The sequence below is a fragment of the Lissotriton vulgaris genome, chromosome 7 (assembly GCF_964263255.1).
Source record: "Lissotriton vulgaris chromosome 7, aLisVul1.2, whole genome shotgun sequence".
Lineage (NCBI taxonomy): Eukaryota > Metazoa > Chordata > Amphibia > Caudata > Salamandridae > Lissotriton > Lissotriton vulgaris.
In genome coordinates, this window is record NC_141695.1 from 170,748,287 (window position 1) to 170,769,722 (window position 21,436).

The window sequence follows — 21,436 nt, forward strand, 5'->3', positions numbered from 1 at the left end:
ACCAAACGCGCAGGTCCAATATAGGTTTATAGGAACTACAAAACAAATCTAATTACACTGCCCATGTATTGTCTGTACTGTACATGTCCTCTACCCTACAGAGCTGCAGTATTATTGGAAAATTGTCATAGACTATGCTAGGAGACTGCTTCCATGCATTGGATTAAGTGGCGTGACGTACATAGATCTGATTATAGTAGGTTCAGGGTAGGTTGCAAGTCTTAAACTTTAAAGATAATACTATCATTTTTCTACCTATTAGGGAAACATTATACATATTCCAGAAAAATAGAAAAGAATAGAACTGATTTTGTTCTCAGACTATGACAAACACATACATTGTTGGTTTAGAGATAATCTTTTATTTTGAATAGTTTCCAGTGAAATGGTTACGAAAATAATGCAAATGCAGTGCACAACTGTACCACTAAACATGAAGAACCCATTTATAGAAATAAAGTAACATATACATTATTCAAATCAAAATAATAATAAATCCTTATATCTGTATGCTATATGTAGAGTAAAGAATACAATACAGGCACAAATCGCACAATATTCACCTGCATTGCATCACCAAGTGGTGAAACAGTGGGACAGCTGCAAATATAAAATAATGGTTTCTGCTTTGGCAGGGGAATGCAATTTAACAATGCTGTGTCCAATTCAAATAAATGACCATATAATAATGATTTGGAAAAAAGATCACTTTAATGTAAATATTTTTTCTTTCCACTGCTGCTCTACTGTAACTGGTAATTTCATCTGTTTTCCATGCGAATGGTATTTCAGAGATGTAAAAAGAGCATTTATATATGTATTCATTTTGTTATGTAACAGTTTTCTATACTGCTCACTCAATGTGAAATATGTGGACACTTTATTCTAAACAGCAACATATAAAATATATATTTTTTTAAATCATCATAATGAGAATAAATCAGGTATTTGAGCAAGGTAATAGGTGAATCTCGTGGAGAAGTGAAAATGCATCACTGTAGAAGCAAGTCAGATATTTGTGCATAGGCAATATGTATAGAGTAGTCACAGTGTTCCTATAATGCATAATCCAGGTTAAAAAAGAACAGTAGTAGAGCACTTAAAAATCGTAGAATAAGTGAGGAAAACGAGGGCATTTGGGCCTTGACTGAGTGCAGGAGAGATTGCTTTATAGTAAACAATAACATCAAAAATCGCATTATAAAGCCTATCACTAAAGAACGATTTCAGGAATGCAATCACAATTGGCAGTAAAGGCAGATAGTGGCAGACCTGGACAGACTGACAGAGCAATGGGACTGGTTTAGAAAAACTTGAGGGGATAAAGGTGTTTGATCAAGGTCTGATAGCTGAAGGATGTATCTGAATGGTGAAAAGGGCCAACAGCTGTAAGGAGAAGCAATGATGCAGGGATACAGGGCACTAGAGAGGCAGATTGTACCCATCACTCCAACATACAGGTTAATAGTTCAAGCCAATTTATAGGATAAAAAGGAGGTCAGCATCGCACCCCTGCATATTTCGCTTTCACTCACTCTTCACCTGATGAACAAGCTACTCAGCTTCAAAAGACATTGGAATACTGGCTGTATGGGGTATTGAGGCAAAGGCAGTACTGGTAGCTAGACAATGAAGGAAAAGATAGTAGAGTGGAGCTGTCGATGCAAAGATATGTTGCAGGGTTGGAAGGAAAGGCTATGAAGATGAGGGGAGTGAACAGCTAGATTGTGCCACCTGCTCAGCTGGAGATGTGAAGAATTATTCATTGGCGGAATGGAGTGCAGTAGAAACCACACGTGAGTTACTTGGTGTATTGGAATTGTCTTTTTTTACCTATATGTTCATAAGAAAACATCGGAGACTCACACCTTGAGGCACATAATCTATGTTAGTCAATCCTAAACTTATTTATGAAATTCCAGTTTCTGAAAGGATATTGGGCCTTATTTATGAAGGCCTTGCGCCACCGATGCGTCACTTTTTCCCATGTTAAAAGTGACGCATCGGTGGCGCAAGGCCTTCATAAATGAGGCCCGTTGTATCTAAGGACTGCCACTTGTCCATTTGTCAGGAGAGCTCGTTCATCCGGATTATCGCAAAAGCCAGTCTCACCTACTACCAACATACTTCGCACTTTGCAGATGCTACATCTTGTTAGAAGCCTGCACCAGATAAAGCTGAGTCCTAGAGGAAGGGCGCCTCACCAGCGTCCGTTCGCCTTTCGCAGGGAACACTGTATTTATGCCTCCGCTGATAAAGACAGCTTTTGCTGTCACAAGGTATGCAGTGCATCTGTTTTCCATTAGAAAGTCTAGACTGCAAGTTGCTCTGCCTTCCATTCTCTGTTATTGTAGCGCATTGAAGTACGTGTTAGGTTCCAGATGACATTTTAATCAGGTTAGAAATGTTCCTTTTATTCTCAATATTTATAATATGCCTTTTTGACGTTTTCATAATATTCTGTATAGTTTTTTTAGAAAACAGGCTATTAATAAATACTTTTTACTTAATAGTGTTCATTCTTCTCAGTGCAGTGTGTGTGTGTGTGTGTGTGTGTGCGATACTGTGAATAACAAGATAGGTTTGTCACTGTTAAAACGATTTTCCTAATCCCCTAAGAGGGGTTTTTAGTAACCCAAAAGCAATAACTCTATTTCAATAACACATTGAATAGTGTTCTGTAGGGCTACAATAACTTGTCTTTCTCATTCATCGTTGGTGCATTAAACCAAGTTCACCCTTGTCACCAATAGCTAGGAAAGCATACCTTGCAGAACAGGGGTCTCAAACCTTTCCTGTAGTGAGAGCCACTTCTGATCAGTGAAAATCATTGTGAGCTACTGAAAGCCAAGCCACTTGTGCAATGTTACCAAACACCCCCACACCCAGTTTCATTGAATTTAAGCCTAATGTCCATAGTGCTAAAGACTATGGTTTGAACAAAATACTTTGACTAGGGGCACTATGAAAGGGCTGTCATGTGTGTCAGTGAGAGTGTGGTCTTTGGAGATGTATGAACATGTGTGCATATGAATGGGATATACGTGTATGGGTGAATGAGACTCTGTGTCGTATGCACTTGTGGCACATGACATGCCTTTTTTCCATATGTGGCACTGTTAGATGCAGGAATTGGAATGCCATCAATAAAAAAGACTTCCTTGACACCTTGACCAACACACACCCGTCTCCTGGCACTGACATCAAAGCCACTGAAGCAAATCTCCCTCAATGGCTTCTCGAGGCCAGTAACAAGCACGCGCCCCTGAGAAAAGTTAAATCAGCCTGACGTGCTGACGCCCAGAGATGCCCAGAGATGGTGTTTGAAAAGTAAAAGCAGGTAAATTTCATTTTGGTAAAAATGATCACTTGAAATTTACCTACTTTTCAAACATGTGTTATCAGATTGAGAAAGGCAATTTGTTTGTTGAAATGCATCTCTGAGGACACAGTTGTCAATAAAGTTTTGTAAGCCACTCCCTCCCTGGAGTGACAGGCTACCTTTTTAAGGGAAAATGAGCATTGGAGTATAAAAAGGGCACACAGCGGTAGCGTCATCATGTTCAACACCTGCGATAAGGCGATGAAAGGCATTTCCGCTACTGGAGGAAGAGGTGATATATACATATATACACACATACAACTTCTCTTAGCATGCAGCATGCCCGTGAGGAGCACCTGACCGCTAGGTGTGTATATATATACATTTACTTGTGGTAAACACATGCGTTGTAAAGTCATACATATTGTATATCTCTTTGAGAGACAGGATGACAACGAGTAGATGAGACATGGCTAGATGATTCGAGGGAAAATAGAATTCATGTTTAGAAGAGACAAACATAAAATGGTTGCTCCATAGCTACAGACGACTTAAAGGATGAAGATTTGATAGGATATATGAGTTACCTGAAAAGAGTACTAGTTGGCCTAAGATTTCCTACATTGACTATTGGATTGTAAATCAGTAACAGACCATAACATTTCATTCAACCATTAGCGACAGTCAAACTGTAAGATTACTGTCAATGCATAATACATCTCAATTGAAATCAGGAAAAGGAGTTTCAATCTCAAAGGGACAGTAAATAAACATGTAGAGCAAATGAATGGTCCTTTGCTGTGCAGCTGATGCCACTGAATAGTTCAGATTAATTCAACAGTTATTTATTCAAAGGCTCTGTCACCGACACCTGATTCATTGGAAACTTTTTGCTGGTCACTCGGTCAACAGACATGTCTACTTCCGACATAGTCTTCGACTGGTTCCTAGAGTAACGAGTGTCCTGTGAAGCATCTTCTTTAAAAGCACTTTCTAACTTTACCAAGAAAGACTTGCGGATTGTGCTCCTGGCCTCATGACCGAGCAAGACATAAAGAATGGGATTAATACAACTGTTAAGGAATGCCAAATTTGTAGCAACGGGTATGCCAACTTTTAGCAATCCTTGCAATGCACAACTGGTCCCGTTGTGAATGCTTAATTCTATGAAGGCAAATATATGGAAGGGCAGCCAACAAAGAAAAAAGCACACAATTACTGCAGTCATTATCAAGAAGGGCTTTCTTGATCTGCTGGACATCCGGTTTCGTATTATCCGCCAGGAGATGATTCCATAACAGATAACTATGACTATGAAGGGAATGAGAAAGCCAAGCACGAACCTAGTGATGGTAATGGCCTTTTGCCTTTTCTCAAACAAATAACGTGAGTTACCATAGTTTGGGAAGCAGGCTGTGGTGTTTGTCCTCCTGGATATTCTGGTGTCACGGAAGTAAAGGATCGGTGAGCTGATGGTGAAAGCCAATAGCCAGGTGACCAGAGCAATGATGGAAGCCAGCCTGATGGTTCTGTGGTTCTGGCACCACACTGGAAGTACCACTGAAAAACAGCGGTCAATGCTAATAATGGTAAGGAAGAAGACGCTTGCGTACACATTGAGGAAGCTAACACCAGCATTCATTTTGCACAGGAATTTTCCAAAGGGCCAATGAAAGTCCATGGCAGTGAAGGCGATGCTGAGGGGGAGGAAGATGATGAAGATGAAGTCAGCAAGAGCTAGATTCAGAAACCAGACAGTGTTCACAGTCTTTTTCATCTTCAAACCAGTAACCCAGATGACAAGGCCATTACCTATCACCCCCAGGAGGAATGCCACACTATACAACAACACTGATAAGGTATTCGTGCGGTCTATAATGTTTTTGTCATCATCATCACACTGAGGAAGTCCTCTGCTGGTCTTTGCTGAAGTAGAGGCAATACTTGAGAAGGTTGAGAAGGGGAGAAGGCTGATTGCATCTTCTGTTGCTGAGGTAATGTTCTTTGTAAACAGGGCCACCACGGTCTCCATACTTGATGTTGCCGTATCCATTATCGTGGTAATATTACCATTTGTGGACATCATGGTTATCAATCACTAATGAGATTTTCTTCATCTGTTCTCCTAAAATACAGAAAAAAATATTTCAAATATTTTGGTGCACAGCCTAGTGGTTGCAGGATCGTAGCATTGTATGCTCAGGGGGGCACACCCCCTCAGTAATAACAACACGATGGAAGAACCTTCTAACACTAGTCAATTTAGATAATATATGAATAGAATTTTACAGGATATTTTGGGATTCTCCTGTGAGGAAAATATGAATAGTGCACAGCCACTAACATTGATGATAAATGGATAGGAGAAAAACATAACTTTGTAGTTGCAAGGGGATCTCTCCTCCAAGAAGGGCAAATCTGGACTAGGAACCCAAAGCAGCTCTGGCAACTTCGGTCAGACCAGCCACTGTATGGTGCAAAACAAACGAGTGCAGCAAGCAAGCCTAACCACTACAACGTGGGATTTTGGGCATTATCCTCCAATGAAAAGTTGGGAAGAAATGGCTCAAATGGTGCATTCTACAACACATTTTTCAATATCTATTAGATTGGATTCGTTTTTAATACATAGTAAGCAGTGACCTTACAGTGGACCCATATACAAAAATCTTTGTCGGGGTTCTTCAATGATTCCCTTACTATCAAAGCCTAACAGTGCCTCTCCATAGCCCCTTTGTTACATGTATTTCATTTGTTTTATAGCACCTCTCCTACTAGTGAAGCATGTTGGAGCACTTTACATCATACACATACAGGGACAATGAATCATATCTGTGTGAATCAATGTTTAGAACATGTTACACAAGAAAAAAGGAGACTACAAGGTGTAGGATTCACTTGTCATCCATACTGGTAGGTATTTATTTAGAGTATTTCATCTGGAGAACAACAGCCCCAGGATTGAGAATGCAACACAGTGGTTAGTATTGACTTTACTAATAAGGATGTATTTCTACACAAACAAACCCCTTGTAGCAACATTAGGATAAGGAAAACCTGGGAAAAGCATAACATTTTGCATGCAGCTCTTTGATGGCAGTTCATAGCTCTCTGTGCTAGATTATGATTTCAATTTATGAACTGCACAATAACAAAAGGATCTCTGTGACAAAATCAGTAACCCAATAAGCTATGCACATAAAATACTCTTCTGTGATCTGCATGCTACAGGTTCTTTGCAGCAGGCACATTAACCCTTTGCACTGTCTTAGATGAGTCAAAAGAGACTCCTCAAAGGTTATATAAAAATAGCCTCTGTATTATTTAAAACACATTAGACTCACAATCACAGATATGTATACACTGTCCCTACAAGCACCAGGTCATTATTTACAGGGGATTATGTACAAGGCAGCGCCAATCGGGCTGCTGCCAGAACCATCACAAAGCATAAACAGTAAATGTAAAATCAACAGTAATACATGTAAAACAGCCAGTAGCTACTGGTGAAATAGTGAACCCAGCCTTATACCACGATAGGCATCAATCAAATTTAGATCAGGCACAACCTAAGCATCATAGTATGACATTAGACATAAGCCACCTTAGATCAGGCATAATTCATGAGCATAAATCACATCCTGCATAACCACCTTTGCATGAGTACATTAGGCATAAGGACAGTAGTGCACACATCATACCTACTGAAATGACACCAGTCAGTCATTGCAGCTGCCAACGCTCTTGCAGCTGTAGAAACAAGCACTGGCACTAACAAGGTACCGATTGGGGGCCCACGTTGTAGCTGCACACTTCTGCAGTGCACCTGTGTCCAAGAAACAGAACGGCACCAAAAGTAATTGCCCCCATGGTGAAGCTGCCCGCCTCTGTGGCACAGCTGTAGAAAGCAGACACTGGCACTACCGTGCCTGGTGAACCCCACTCTGGGACTCTCAACAGCAAAGAATGGCGCCCAAGTTGCAGCAGCCCACAACTGGCGGCGCAGCTGTACAAAGAAACAGGCCAGGAAATACCGGCACGTTGGAGTCCCCCTTCGGGACTCTAAAATCGGAAATGCCCCCAGACGATGCAACTGCCCGCTTCTGCGGTGCAGCCCTGCAGGTAGAGACCATCTCGGGCCCTCCCAGTGCCTCTGGACTTACCCCCACTCACCAGGATTCCTGCGGGGACTCCTTGGGCACCTACACCAGGGTTGTCTCTGCACTTCAACGAGCCCCCTCCAGGGACCGGGGACTTCGATGTGGAGCCCGCGAGGTTCCTGGGGGCATACGGCATGCCTTGTCCACAGCGAGAAGCAGGTGCCTGACTTCTGTTTTCCTGTGCTCCTCTTCTCCGGGTCGTTGCTCATGAGCAGCGGCCCGTTAGCCAATGCACAATTAAGGGGTTGGCTCCCTGTTCTTGGTGTTCTTGGCGGGTTGGGCCACGTCGGTGATTTGGGGAATTTCAAAATGCGGGGTGGGCTCCCACTCGAATAAATAAACATAAATGCGGCACAAACGTGGAGTGGGCACCCGTTGCAGTTTTAAAAGGTGTCCACATGCGGGGTGGGCTCCCGCTCCTATTTAATTAGAATATAGCGCTCACGAGCCGCTAGAAGCCAGGAGAGCAGTCAGGCAATGTTAGGCAAGATCAGCAGGCAGTGGGGCAGCTCAGCAGAACAGGATAGCAGTTCCTGGGAACAGTCAAATTTAGCAGTGTGACCATCCTCCTGGCACAGCAGTTTTTACTCCAACAAAATTCCATTCCTGGTCCTGTAGAAGGCAGAGGGGCAAAGTTGGACACAGGGGCCAGTAAGCAGGAACCCTCAGGGGTCAGCAGCTGGGTCCTGCCGCGATTCCTCCTGGCAGAGTGTTCCTTCCAAGTAAGCACAAAACACAACACCCTCATGGGGTCGCAGCCCCTCTGTTTATTTTACATTTCTACTTTGTCCACCACCTTCTAGAAGCCTCTGGAAGGGTCTTGGAGGTTCCAGTCCCAACTGGCTCTGGGAAGTGTGTCAATCACTTTGTTTACCAGGCTTCCCCCTTCCTTTGTGAGCTGGGGCTGGGTTATCAGACACACCACAGGGGGCGGAGCAAACATTGTACAGGACAGGCACAGATCTATTTAGGGACAGGGGACTTCTCCTCCCACTACTCCAAATGCAGATATCCCATTCAGCCTAGTGCTGACTCACCCTGCCTCTCCTGGAGCCACACACACCTCATCAGCCTCTGTTACTCAAAAGCCATACATGCAATTCAAAGCAGGCAGACGGGGCATAGCACACAGAAATACCAACTTCAAAAGTGATACCACAGGGGATGATGGACGGAGCATTTGAGAAAATCAAACACTCACCCCCAGTCAACTGATCTGGGTTTAATCCTTCATCATTCTTTAGCTCACTCCACCACCCCAGTTCAGACATGGTCATATGCAAATCAGTCTGACCCTGTTCCTCATGGGAACAGTCCAGCCCGAACTGCCAAGCCATGTCTTCCCTGGAACGGAAACAAGCATCCTTGGACCGGTTTCGGGTTCATACCTCTTATCAGCCAGGCTATCTTCAATCCAGTGGCAAAGTGAGCAAGGGACCCACGTCTGGGCATACTCGGCCAACTTAGGGCGAACAAAGCGATACCAAAGGGGATGATGGACGGAGCGTTTGAGCAAATCAAACACTCAACCCCAGTCAACTGATCTGGGTTTAATCCATCATCAATCTTTAGCCTACTTCATCACCCCAGTTCAGACATGGCCATTTGCAAATCATCTGCCCCTATGCCGACCTGAAACCGGTCCTAGGATGCATGTTTCCAGTCCAGGGAGGACCTGGCTTGGCAGTTTGGGCTGGACTGTTCCCATGGGGCACAGGGTCAAGACTGATTTGCATATGGCTGAGTTCAACCTGGAATGGCATGGTGAGCAAAAAAATTATGGATTTAGGCCCATATCTCTATACTGGTGTGAATGTAGGGCATTGTTCTGCATTTTGTCCATCAACTGTTGTTTTTGCAACTTCTAAAAGTGGCATTCCTAAAATAGTGAAAATAAATCTGCACACACCATTGCCCAGCATTTATTATTTCCATTCCAAACATACCAAAACATTACATAGTTTATTTTGTTCCATTTAGGAGTTATCCCATAAGGGGGGGTTCCCAATGTTAGCCTATGGAGGGCAGAGCGCACACGCACTTTGCACTGCTAAATAGGGCCAAAGTACCCTGAGTCCTAAAACCACCAACAAATTCAGGGATGACACTGCAAAAGGGCCAAGTCCAACACTTATACAGACCAGACACTGTCAGTACATCAGAGCCAGAGTTATTGCCAAACCCTGTCAGAAACCACAGTATTAGTATAAGGAAATAAGTCCCATATTAGTGCGTACGAATCCTAATTTTGCTCCCATCCACATATAATGAGCCCAGTGTTAGCACATATTTGGTGACACCTGTATAAAAATAGGTAGACACCATTAAAGGTGCATTATTTGGGTCCTTTTTCAGCAAAATAACATGTTAATTACTTTTTCAACAGGCTGCAATTACAGACTTGCATTTTTTTTTCAGATTTTATAAAATATGTAGTTTGTCCCTCGCCACATAGGGTGCGCATTTAGGTTGATTTAAATTCTAATAACGCAGCTTATTATTAATGTAATTTAATGTTTCTGTGGGATCTGGCCCACATGTTTTGCCTGTCTCTGCCTTCCATTGCTGTACTTATTTTTGTTGTCTATTAAGAATCTGTGCACTTTTTTCGGGGTAACCAGTGCTAAGGTGCTTATGTTCACTCTCTAAAGCATGGTAAAAGTGGCCTTTGCCTAAATTTACTTATAAAAAATCCCTAGTAAATAGTACTACATGTAGCCAGGGACTGTTAATTAAATGCTACTATTAGGCTGCAGCAATCAGTAGGCCACCCACTAAAGTTACCTTTGAAAGCCTGTCTCAGGTTTGCCATTGCAGACCCTGTGTGTGCAGAAAACCTTTTTGCCAGGCCTGAATCTTCCTTTTTATTACTCACTAGTAGCCCGTCGCGACGTTGTCCGGGTAGGAATTGCTGCCGGCCAATAGTATATTGTTTTGTAGGATTTCGTTTTGATAGCATTTCTTATCTGTGACAGGCCTGTGAAACGCTCCGATTCACAGTGCACTGCTGATGCACTTAAGAGTGCGCGTTCAGTAGTGTGTGAACTCAAGTTTCCCTACTTTATTTTTCCTTGCAATATTATATAGCGCGAACTCGACAACATGGCATGAGCACAATTTACATTACAGAAGAGCACATTCATTTGTAGTAGGCATGGATAGACAAAGCGATTTGCCTGGAATCACAGGATGTTGAGCTGATGCCCAGATTCAAACCTAGCTCCCCAGCTCTAAAGTTCGCAATTCTAGAACTTGTGGCGGGAGGTGTGTCTAAAAGTGTATGTCGCTGCTGGCCATCAATTAGAGAGACCTCTGCATTTTTGAAATCGGTGGTGAAAAAATATGAGTATGTTGCTGGAGATGTGGGCCGCCGTGCCACCAATGTACTTACCGGGGGAGGGAAAACACCCATTATTCCGCAACTTTCTTTCCACATACCATCACTCCGCATACTTTCATTACGAAAGTACCATGACTCTGCAATGCCATTATAACGCATGGCATTACATTTAATATGCTTTATCATGCATACAGTCACAACAAAATTCGTTGTAAATGCATGACTGGTAAAAGCATGTTTTTTTAAATGTTTGGATAAGGTAAGTATGGGTATAGGGGTATATGTTTTGGGGTACTGAGGTATATGTTTTGGGGTGTTTGGGTATGTTAAGGGTTTAGATATAGTTTTGGGTTATGGGGTACAGGGGTAGTTTTAGGGTTTAGGGATAGGTATGGGCTTTGGGGTACAGGGGTATTTTTAGGGTTCAGGGGTAGGTTTGGGTTTTGGGGTACATGAGTATTTTAAGGGTTCAGGGCTAGGTTTGGGTTTTTGGGGTACAGGGGTATTTTTAGGGTTTAGGGCTAGGTTTTGGTTTTGGGGTACAGGGGTATTTTTAGGGTTCAGTGGTAGGTTTGGGTTTTGGGGTACAGGGGTATTTTAGGGTTCAGGGGTAGGTTTGGGTTTTGGGGTACAGGGGTATTTTAGGGTTCAGGGGTAGGTTTGGGTTTTGGGGTACAGGGGTATTTTTAGGGTTCAGGGCTAGGTTTGGGTTTTGGGGTACAGGGGTATTTTTAGGGTTCAGGGGTAGGTTTGGGTTTTGAGGTACAGGGGTATTTATAGGGTTCAGGACTGGGTTTGGGTTTTGGAGTACAGGGGGATTTTTACAGTTTTGGGATAGGTTTGGGTTTTGGGGTACAGGGTATATTTATAGGGTTAAGATGGGTTAGTGTTTAAGGGTGTTGGGGTATTTTAAGGAGTATGGGTGGGTTATGATTATGGGGTGCATGAGTATTTAAAGGGAGCAGGATGGACACCCGGAGCTGGAATGTACAGAACCTGGGAAGAAAAAACAATGAAATATTGGGCACAACGCTCGCTTTTTTCCGTAATCCCGCGCCCCGCACATGCCCACGCCCACAGCACACGATATGAGACATGGCATGAAGGGCGGAACGTACCACACGCCCCCAGCATTCGTCACACCCCCAGCACACGCCCACAACACAACGCAGACACGCCCACAAGGGACTACTTTGCTGCCACCGTTCTTTTCCCTTTCAAATGTATATGGTGGGCGTCTGCATAGCCTATGTCCTTCTGCTGCAACTGCCCTTTCCAACGCTGTATTGGGTGTTGTGATTGGTGCTGTGGTTCCTGAGATTACCCGCCTCAAAGGTTTGGGCTCTCTCTTTATTATATTAGTATAGATATAGATATAGATAAGTCACCTCTAAGGGAGGCCCTAGAGGCTCATAGTGCAAAGTGCATTGTATTTAAAACGTAGGACATGTGTATTAAGTTTTACATGTCTTGACAGTGAAATACTCCTAAAAGTCGTTTTGCACTGTTGTAAGGTCTGTATTTCCCACTAACTAACACTGAGCTGTTTATTGCATGTAATAAGTGCTAAATTTTGAATGGAAGAAGACAGAGGTATGCTGTTTACAATCAAATAAATTGTAATTTAAATTCCTCGTTAATGGGGATTTTAAGTTACAATTTTGAAAATGCCACTGTTAGAAGGTTAGGACATATGGGGAACGCGTGGTTTAGCATTTTCTTGTTCCAACTAACTGTCCCTTTCTGCCAGTGTCCTGGGACACATGACTGTGATAGCTTTAATTTTGGGGTTTGTGTATTGTTGCCAGACAGTAAAGGTGGCCTAGGTGGTGTGGACAAGATGGTCCATCCTTACAAGATGTTTGTGGAGGAGCTGTGCACAACCTCACTTACACTTCAAAAGGCCTTGCCGTTTTTTCTTGACTCCCTCACGCCACCAGAACATTCTCACACAGGTAGCCTAAACTCATGAGAATCTAGGGGCATATTATTAGGGACGGGTGTTAAAATTATCGCCGTTTTATCGGCAGGAAACTGCCGATAAAACGGCGATAATGGGCTTGATAATATGCTCTTGTTAATTCCTATTGAAGCCCATGTTATGGTTTTAACATGGGCTTCTATGGGAATTAACAAGGGCGTATTATCAAGCCCATTATCGCCGTTTTATCGGCGATAATTTTAACATCGTTCCTTGACAATATGCCTCCTAGTGCCTTGATGTGGCTCTATTCTGACATCGAGGAGTAGGTGGGCAAGGTGATTTGCAGATTGCCATGCAGTAAGTCGTTAGAGTTGAGGCTGGTTGATTTAGAGCCACCTTACTGCATGTGACTGCATCTTAGCCCATCAGTTCCAGAAGACAGTAGTGGGTTATTAGCATGACTGGAAATAAAAGTGCTGCTAAGAGCAAGTTTGCACATCACACCATGTTGCAGCACCTCGCTATTGCAGTAATGATTAGAATAAGTTGTTTTTTTTCATAGCACTTTATGCCATACTTCTGCAGCTTCTAAGTGCTGTAAAAAGCAGGAAGAAGGGTCTTGGAAGATGGGAAAATTGAGAGTTCTCCTGAGACTGAAACTTGTGCCCAGCATGCGCTGCAAGGGGTTCTCTGCTCACTGTGTCATCCACTCTGGGACAGAAATAATACCCATTCATTAGGCAGCACCTACTCAAGTGGTGCAGGACTGTTCAGTAACGAAGAAGAAAAAAATGTAATTGGAATTTCCACGATAAACAAAACCATGAAGTTGGAAAATGCACTGATTAATTACACTAACAAACTTCTAGAAAACTTCATATATCCTCAATAATTACCACACAATACCTTTACTTGTTAGTTCCTCTAGGATAGCTAATGTACTGCAAATTAATTGCCTGGGTTTATGGACAATTGATTTGCAGTGAGTGATGGGAAAAGTACATGTGCTTACTGTGTACGTTGGGCACTGTGTTGAAAGAATTATTAGTAAAGCCAAGGGAAAGACTATACATCCCCAGACCACTGAAGTCTGCACCAACATAGCAGGTTCTCTTCCCTTTGCATGGTCCTGGAAAACTCACTTCTCTCCACCGTTTTGAGCCCTTTTTTTTAAACATCTTCTGATTAACTATCTTGTTCTCAGTTTCTCTTTTTACCTCTTCATCCACTCACTTCTTTGATCACCCCTTGCTTATTTAAGCACACTTCTTGTTCTCTACTTCTCTCGCTTACTATTATCCCGGTTCTTCTATTACTCTTTCTCCCCACTTATATCTCTATTATTTATCCTTCACACTCCCTCCTGGCACTCCTATCACCCTGTCCTTACTCAACACCTTCACTTCTTCACTTGCCCATCCTTTTAACTCTTATCATTTAATTCAGGTTTATTTCTCCATGCTTCTCCTTTTCAATCCATTGTTCTGTCATTCTTGTTTCTTCTCTCTTATTCCCTCACCTTTCTTAATCTCAAATTTCTCTTACCTTCGTTCCTGTTCTTCCTCCTCCCACTAGCCCCATCATCTCTCAATCTCCCAGGGCAGAAAATTAATTCAGCTCACGGCATTCAATAAACATACCTCTCACTCCGAGGGTCTGGCCTTCATTTTGAGATTGAGATGAAAAAAGCACTTGCTGAACTTTATAAACATGCATGCATCACCATTTACATTCGGTTAATTGTGTGTTATAGGGCCATATGTTTCAAGCTAATTAGCATTCGCAAAAGCCGAAATTCTGCGAATTTCGGCCTTTGCGAATGCTAATTTGACAAATGGTATGTATCAAACATGTTTGATGCAAAATAAGGAATAGCAACATTTGCAATTCCTTATTTTGCGATTGCACTTAAGGAATCGCAAATTTTGCGATTCCTTAAATGCAATGTATCAAACAAAAAATATTCCAAAAATGCCTTTAAGGATTCGCAAATTACCACCAACTTCTAATTGGTGGTAATTTTCGAATTCTTTTCAAAAAGCTTTTTTCCAAAAAACAAAAGGTGCCAAATGACGCCCATACATGCCCTTAGGGCATGTATGTGCGCCATATGCCCCCAAATGTCTTTTTCAGGGGTGCAGCAGGGTGTTCTTGAGACACCCCTGCACCCTTGAAAAAAATCGTAATTTGCGATTAGCTAATTGCTAATCACAAATTGCACCTTCATTCCTATGGTCCTCCTGGCCCATGGAAATGAATGGGTAATTTGCGATTAGCAATTTGTTAATCGCAAATTAGGAATGGTAAAGAATCGCTATTTAATAGCGATTTTGTACATACATACCGTTTTGCGAATTCCAAATAGCGATTCCTTAAAATTCGCGATTTGGAATTCGCTAAACGGTAGTATGATACATATGGCCCTTCATCCTACAAGAGCAGGATGTCAGTGTCTGAGCGGTCATTAACGTAGCCTCTCACTCTCCAGCCAGTATGTCAGGTCTGTGTAATTGTAGTTAGTGTTTCTTTCATGTCCATGTTTTACATCCCCGTGCTTGCTGGCTGTTAACCTGCAGGCACGCTTTGTTTATATTTATATACAGATCCATGTTCTGTGTTTCTTCTCCATGGTTGCCATCTCCAACTCAGCCAGTTGGAGTCGGGAACTGATGGAGAAAGGATCTTTAGGACATTATTATTAATATTTTTATTATTTACTAGCATCCCGTCCAGACGTTGTCCGGGTTTGAATTGCTACCGGCCAGTAGTATATTGTTTTGTAGGATTTCGTTTTGATAGCATTTCTAATCTGTGACAGGCCTGTGAAACGCTCCGATTCACAGTGCACTGCTGATGCACTTAAGAGTGCGCGTTCAGTAGTGTGTGAACGCGAGTTTCCCTACTTTATTTTTCCTTGCAATATTTTATAGCGCAAACTCGACAACATGAGCACAATTTACATTACAGAAGAACACATTCATTTGTGGTAGGCACAGGGAGACAAAGCGATTTGCCTGGAATCACAGGATGTTGAGCTGATGCCGAGATTCGAACGTAGCTCCCTATCTCTGAAGATCGCAATTCTAGAACTTGTGACAGGAGGTGTGTCTAAAAGTATATGTCGGTGCTAGCCATCAATGAGAGAGACCTGTGCATTTTTCAAATGGGTGGTGAAAAAATATGAGTATGTTGCTGCAGATGTGGGCCGCCGTGCCACCAATGTACTTTACGGGGGGAGGGTAAACACCCATTATTCCGCAACAATCCGAATACTTTCATTACGAAAGTACCATGACTCCGCAATGCCATTATAACGCACGGCATTACATTTTATATGCTTTTACCCTGCATACATTTACAACGAAATTCGTGGTAAATGCATGAATGGTAAAAGCATGTTTTTTTTTAATGTTTGGATAAGGTAAGTATGGAAAGGGGCGACCACTCGGTCCCCCCGAACGTATGGTAGGGGGCCCGGATCCCCCCGGGAAACCATTTTGGGCGGGGGGCGTGTCACGGCTGGTATGCCCGAAGCGGCGTAGCCGGGGCGCACCTTTTCCCGCCCAAGAGGGGTTGTCCTAGACACCTGCACCGTTGGCCACGCCCCGTAGGCGTACCGGAGGAGGGTTCACGCCCTCCCGAAGAGGAATAAAGAGAGCGGGAATCCGAAGAAGCATCCTCTTGTTCCTGTGCTTGGAAGCTGCACCCACTCGTTGCACGTGAGCCCTCGACGGAACAAGGAGCAATTTTGAGAACTTGTAATTTTGTGTTTTGTCTTTCAGGACTTCGAGCCTTAGGGTCCAGGACTGTGTTGAGCAACAGGGATCGAATATCCGTTGAACAATGCCTGGCAAGAAGGCGGGAAAGAAGTCTGGGACTGATCAGATGCTTCGCATGCTGATAAAAGATATGGCGAGTATGAAGAGACAGATGGCGGCAATGAACAATACGGGTAAACCGAAGAAGGTTATAGGGCCGGCATTGCCGGGAGTTGTCCCCGCGGGGAGGGGTAAAAGGGTCAGGAATAGGACGGCAGGGAAGGAGGTCCCAGTTCCCGAGTTACCCCCGGCAAGCCCGGTCATCCCAGTCGAGGCCCCGGTACCGATCCCAGACGCGGGTCAACCGATTCCGGTTGTTGTTACGCCCGCCAGCGAGGAGGACATGCCTCCCGAATTAGCCGCCCAGTTAGCCGCATGGCTTGGCAGAAAGACAGGGGGTGCTACGGCACCGGGAGACAAGGCCGAAGAGGCCAAGTTACTAATGCAGCAGTTGCGGCAGTCGCGAGATGCCGCGAAGGCGAATCTCCCTCTTGTCTCCCCACAGGTGACCTCGGAAGGACCGGCAGCTGGTGTCGAAAAAACAGCGGGAACAGCAATGGAGCCGGGTAAGCAAGCATTGCCAATGGCAAGGGAGGGGTCTTTACCCTCAAGACGGGAGAAGGTGGTCCAGCATATACCGTTGGCCACGAAGGAATTGATTTGGGCTGATAAGTACGTGAATATGTTTTCCCTGCTAACTGACCATCGCGAGATGCAGTATGTTAAGACACAGAAGGATTTGTGGCACCCGAGTGTATGGCGAGCAAAAATGGCGGGATTCAGGGTTGACAAGACAATCTCAAATTGGGCCAAGGCCTTTGCAATGTTTTCAGCAATTATTGGGGAACGTAAGCCCGAGGTTTTGCCCGAATTGTCCTGCTATCAGGCACGAATAATGGATTTTTATGAAACATATGAGGGTGATGAATGGATGGGTTACGATATGAAGTTTCGTAAGGCCAAGGAGTACGATTCATCTCTGACGTGGGATTGTCTCGACTCGATCTCTTGGCAAAAGCAGCTCCTGCCGGGCGCGACGAAGTCGTCCTCGCTTGGCAGGAATGGGTCGGGGCCTTCCCGCCATCAGCCTGCGGCGCCCTCCAACCGAGGAATGGTGGGAATGGGGGTAAGAAAGGGGTCTGTTGGAATTTTAACAGGGGCAAGTGCACAAGGCCACAAGGGACATGTAAGTTCAGACATGAGTGTGCAGGTTGCGGAAATTCTTCACACCCCGAGAGTTCGTGCAGAGCCAAGAATGGTGATACGGGGGTAGAGGAGGGGCCAAACAGGTCTGAGGGGGACCATTGTGTACCGCTACCTACCCCCGTGGATATCATGGCAATGATCCCCTGGCTAAACGAATACCCGGATCATGTCTCCGCTGGGGTGTTGAGGAACGGCTTCTTATATGGTTTCCACATCCCGGCGGGGGATTTTCGTGGGGAATCACTTTGTAAAAACCAACTGTCGGCTCAGCAGAATCCAGTGGTGGTTGGGAGGAAGATTGCAAAGGAGGTTGCCCTTGGCCGGGTTGCTGGCCCATATAGGCACCCGCCAGTAACTAATTTCATCTGTTCCCCGTTGGGAGTAGTTCCCAAGAAGGACCCGGGGGAATTTAGGCTGATCCATAACTTATCAGCTCCGAGGGGTCTTTCGGTGAACGATGCGATTGACCCGGGAGTTTGTTCGGTGCGGTACGCATCCTTCGATGATGCCGTTGCCATGTTGAATCGCCTGGGGCCCGGAGCACTGATGGCGAAGTCAGATATCGAGTCAGCGTTCCGGTTGCTCCCGGTACACCCACGGGATCAGCGTCTGTTAGGCTTTGTGTTCCAAGGAAGTTACTATATGGATAGATGTATGCCAATGGGTTGCTCCATCTCTTGTGCTCATTTTGAGAAATTCAGTTGTTTTCTGCAATGGGCGTTCACCAAAGCCACTGGCCATACCCGGGTGATGCATTACCTAGATGATTTTTTGTTCCTGGGGGCAGCCGGCGGCACACAATGTGCGCAGGCGTTATAGGAATTTTGCACTCTCATGAAGGGGTTCGGGGTGCCATTGGCACCAGGTAAGACGGTTGGACCATCTACCTCACTCGAGTTTCTTGGAATTGAGCTCGATTCGGTGGAGGGATGTTTCCGTTTGCCGGTGGGGAAAGTAGCGAAGTTCAGGGCTTCCCTGGAACTGTGCATGAGCAAGAGAAAGTTACTCTCCATCAGTTACAACAAGCAGTGGGCCAGCTTAACTTTTCCCTAAGAGTGATACCAATGGCCCGCCCCCTTTTCCCGCTCTTTTGCACAAGCCATGGTTGGTCTCAAGGAAGGACACCATCGCACGAGACTGTCTGCAGAGGTTCGCCAGGACATGCGCATATGGTTGGCATTTCTGGCGGATTTCAACGGTCGAGTGGTGTGGAACAAGCCGCCAGCGTCCTCGGACGAGCTGGGTTTGTGGACCGACTCGGCAGGGAGCGTGGGATTTGGCGCCATCTTTGGTAATCGATGGTCGGCGCAGACATGGCCGACGTGGTGGCACACCAGCGGTCTCACAGGTAACATTGGGTTTCTCGAGTTGTTCCCCATTTTTGTGGCTCTGAAGGCATGGCCGGATGAGTTCCGAGATCGCTCCGTGGTGTTTTGGTCCGATAATATGACTGTAGTGGAATGTATAAATAATCAGGCAGCACGCTGCAAGTTGATATTGAGATTACTGAAGGAAATTGTATTACTTTGCATGAGACTGAACGTACAATTCAGGGCGAAGCATGTGCCAGGTGTACTGAACCTGGCGGCTGATGCACTCTCTCGTTCACACATGCAGGCTTTCAGGGGTTATCTACCTTCCGCGGACCTAACGGCGCCACCATTTCCCGAAGCACTATGGCTACTCGGTGCCCCGGATTACAAGACCTCGTGGCAGCAAGCTTAGCCCCCAGGACAAGGAAGGCATATGAAGGAGCGTTTCGTTCCTATTGTGCATTTTTGGGTCCGGCAGGAGGGGACAATTGGGGTCAGGAGGAGTATGTCCTGAAGTTTCTAGTAGCACTGCACAGGGCAGGCCGATCAGCGGCAAAGGCCAATAGGCACCGGGCCGCCATTGCATTCATGGCGCAGGCGCATGGCATCAAGGACCCGACATCTTCCTTTTTGGTAACGAAGGCCCTTCGTGGTTGGCAACGCCTTGAGGGTCGTAGAGTAGACGAGAGGCGTCCGATTGGGTTAGAAAGGTTGTCCCTGCTGATGTCGATACTCTCCACGACATGTTCCTCCCAGATCGAGGCAGTGCTATTCCGGGCCGCTTTCGCATTAGCGTTCCATGGGGCCATGCGGGTGAGCGAGCTGGTGGCAAGAAATAAGAACGATGTGGAGGGGGGTCTGTGTCGTGATCACATTCTGATTAAGGGTGTTTCAATGGTGGTCACAATAACCAGGTCCAAGACCGACCAGGGTGCTATGGGAGACAGTATTGTTGTCCAGCGCATGCGAGGGTCCCCCATGTGCCCGGTGAAGTGCGTTGAGGAATATTTGGCGTGAAGGGCGGATGCATGGGGGGGAAGCCTGCTGAGACACATCGACGCCACCCCACTGACGAGGTTTCAGTTTCAGAGGGTGCTAACAATGGCAATCGCAGCGGCGGGCTTGGACCCGGGCGAATTCGAGACCCATTCCTTTAGGATAGGAGCTGCTACAGAGGCTACAGCTAGGGGTCAGAGTGTTGTGAAGGTGAAACAACTGGGACGATGGTCCTCGAACTGTTATAAAAGGTATGTGCCGTTGCACATGTTGTGAAGTCAATGTTATGCACTCACGCTTCTTGTCTTCTGTTTGGTTTACAGTTTCCTGAGCATACTATGCGGGGCGGACTGTGCAGTCGACCCGGCACCTGGGGACCAGCGGTCTGAGATCACCGGCTGAGGAAAGAGTGGTGTGGGTCGTGGGCCACTCATACGTGAGGCGGGCCGGGGACGTATTCAAAGCAGGTGACGTGACTCACGCAGCTGGTGAATACGGGTACAGGGTGACCTTCCACGGAAGGGGCGGGCTCTGTATTGACCAATTTTCATGTTTTGTCGAGGAACTGTTAGGGCGGCAGAGGTCACCGCCGTCTGTAATCATAGTACACTTGGGGGGCAATGATTTGGTGACACTCGGTCGGCGAGTACTACTCGAGCGAGTGCTATCTACTGTTAGCTGGCTGGCGAGAAGGATCCCGGGGTGCACAATAGCATGGTCCCACATGATTCCCAGGAAGGTGTGGCGGGGGGCCTCTCTGTGGCAGCACTGAACCATTCAGTGAAAAAGGTCGATAACAAACTTGGTAGGTTGTTTCGCTCGGCGCAGTTGCATTGTATTCCTCATGGATGTATTCAGGGGGATCACATGTATCTCGATGATGGGGTCCATTTGTCCCGGGAGGGGAATGTCTTACTCATAGGAGACTTCATAGCATGGTTAAGGGGTTTGTAAAAACATGACCTTTAGTAGGAGTTTGTGGGGGGGCCGGATAGCCCGTCAACTATCCGGCCTGTGGCGGTAAGGTCATGATCGGTGAGCAGTAATTTCAAGGTCCCTAGAGGGGGGGCGCCACACACTATGGTGGGAGCGCCCGGGGGGAGGCGGCCATTGGCCCCTCACACGGGGAGGCGGCACCCACTAAGTATGGGTCGCCTAAGGGAAGGCGGTCATAGGCCCCTTCCAGGGGAGGAGGCGGCTAGATGCCCCTCCTACGAATTTCCCGGGGCCCGGATATCCGCGACGGCGGATGTGATAGACAGTGTGGGGTGGGAGGGGGGTCCACGCTACCTTCTTACAGACACCTCACACGTCCTCGGACGACCGTTAAGATGGCGTCGAGTTAAATAGGGGGCTC

The 21,436-nt window shown here is 45.6% G+C and overlaps 1 protein-coding gene across 4 annotated transcripts in view; it reads right to left on the minus strand.

Moving 5' to 3' along the window:
- Nucleotides 1–339: 339 nt before the first annotated feature.
- Nucleotides 340–21,436, minus strand: part of LOC147701101 (chemerin-like receptor 1) — an 85,922-nt gene continuing 64,825 nt past the window's right edge. For all 4 annotated transcript variants that reach the window (XM_086929882.1, XM_086929884.1, XM_086929881.1 and 1 more), the window contains one exon: nt 340–5,447. In XM_086929882.1, the coding sequence (XP_086786008.1) occupies nt 4,164–5,408 (1,245 nt within the window). In that variant the 5' untranslated portion in view covers nt 5,409–5,447 and the 3' untranslated portion in view covers nt 340–4,163. The remainder of the gene's footprint in view (nt 5,448–21,436) is intronic.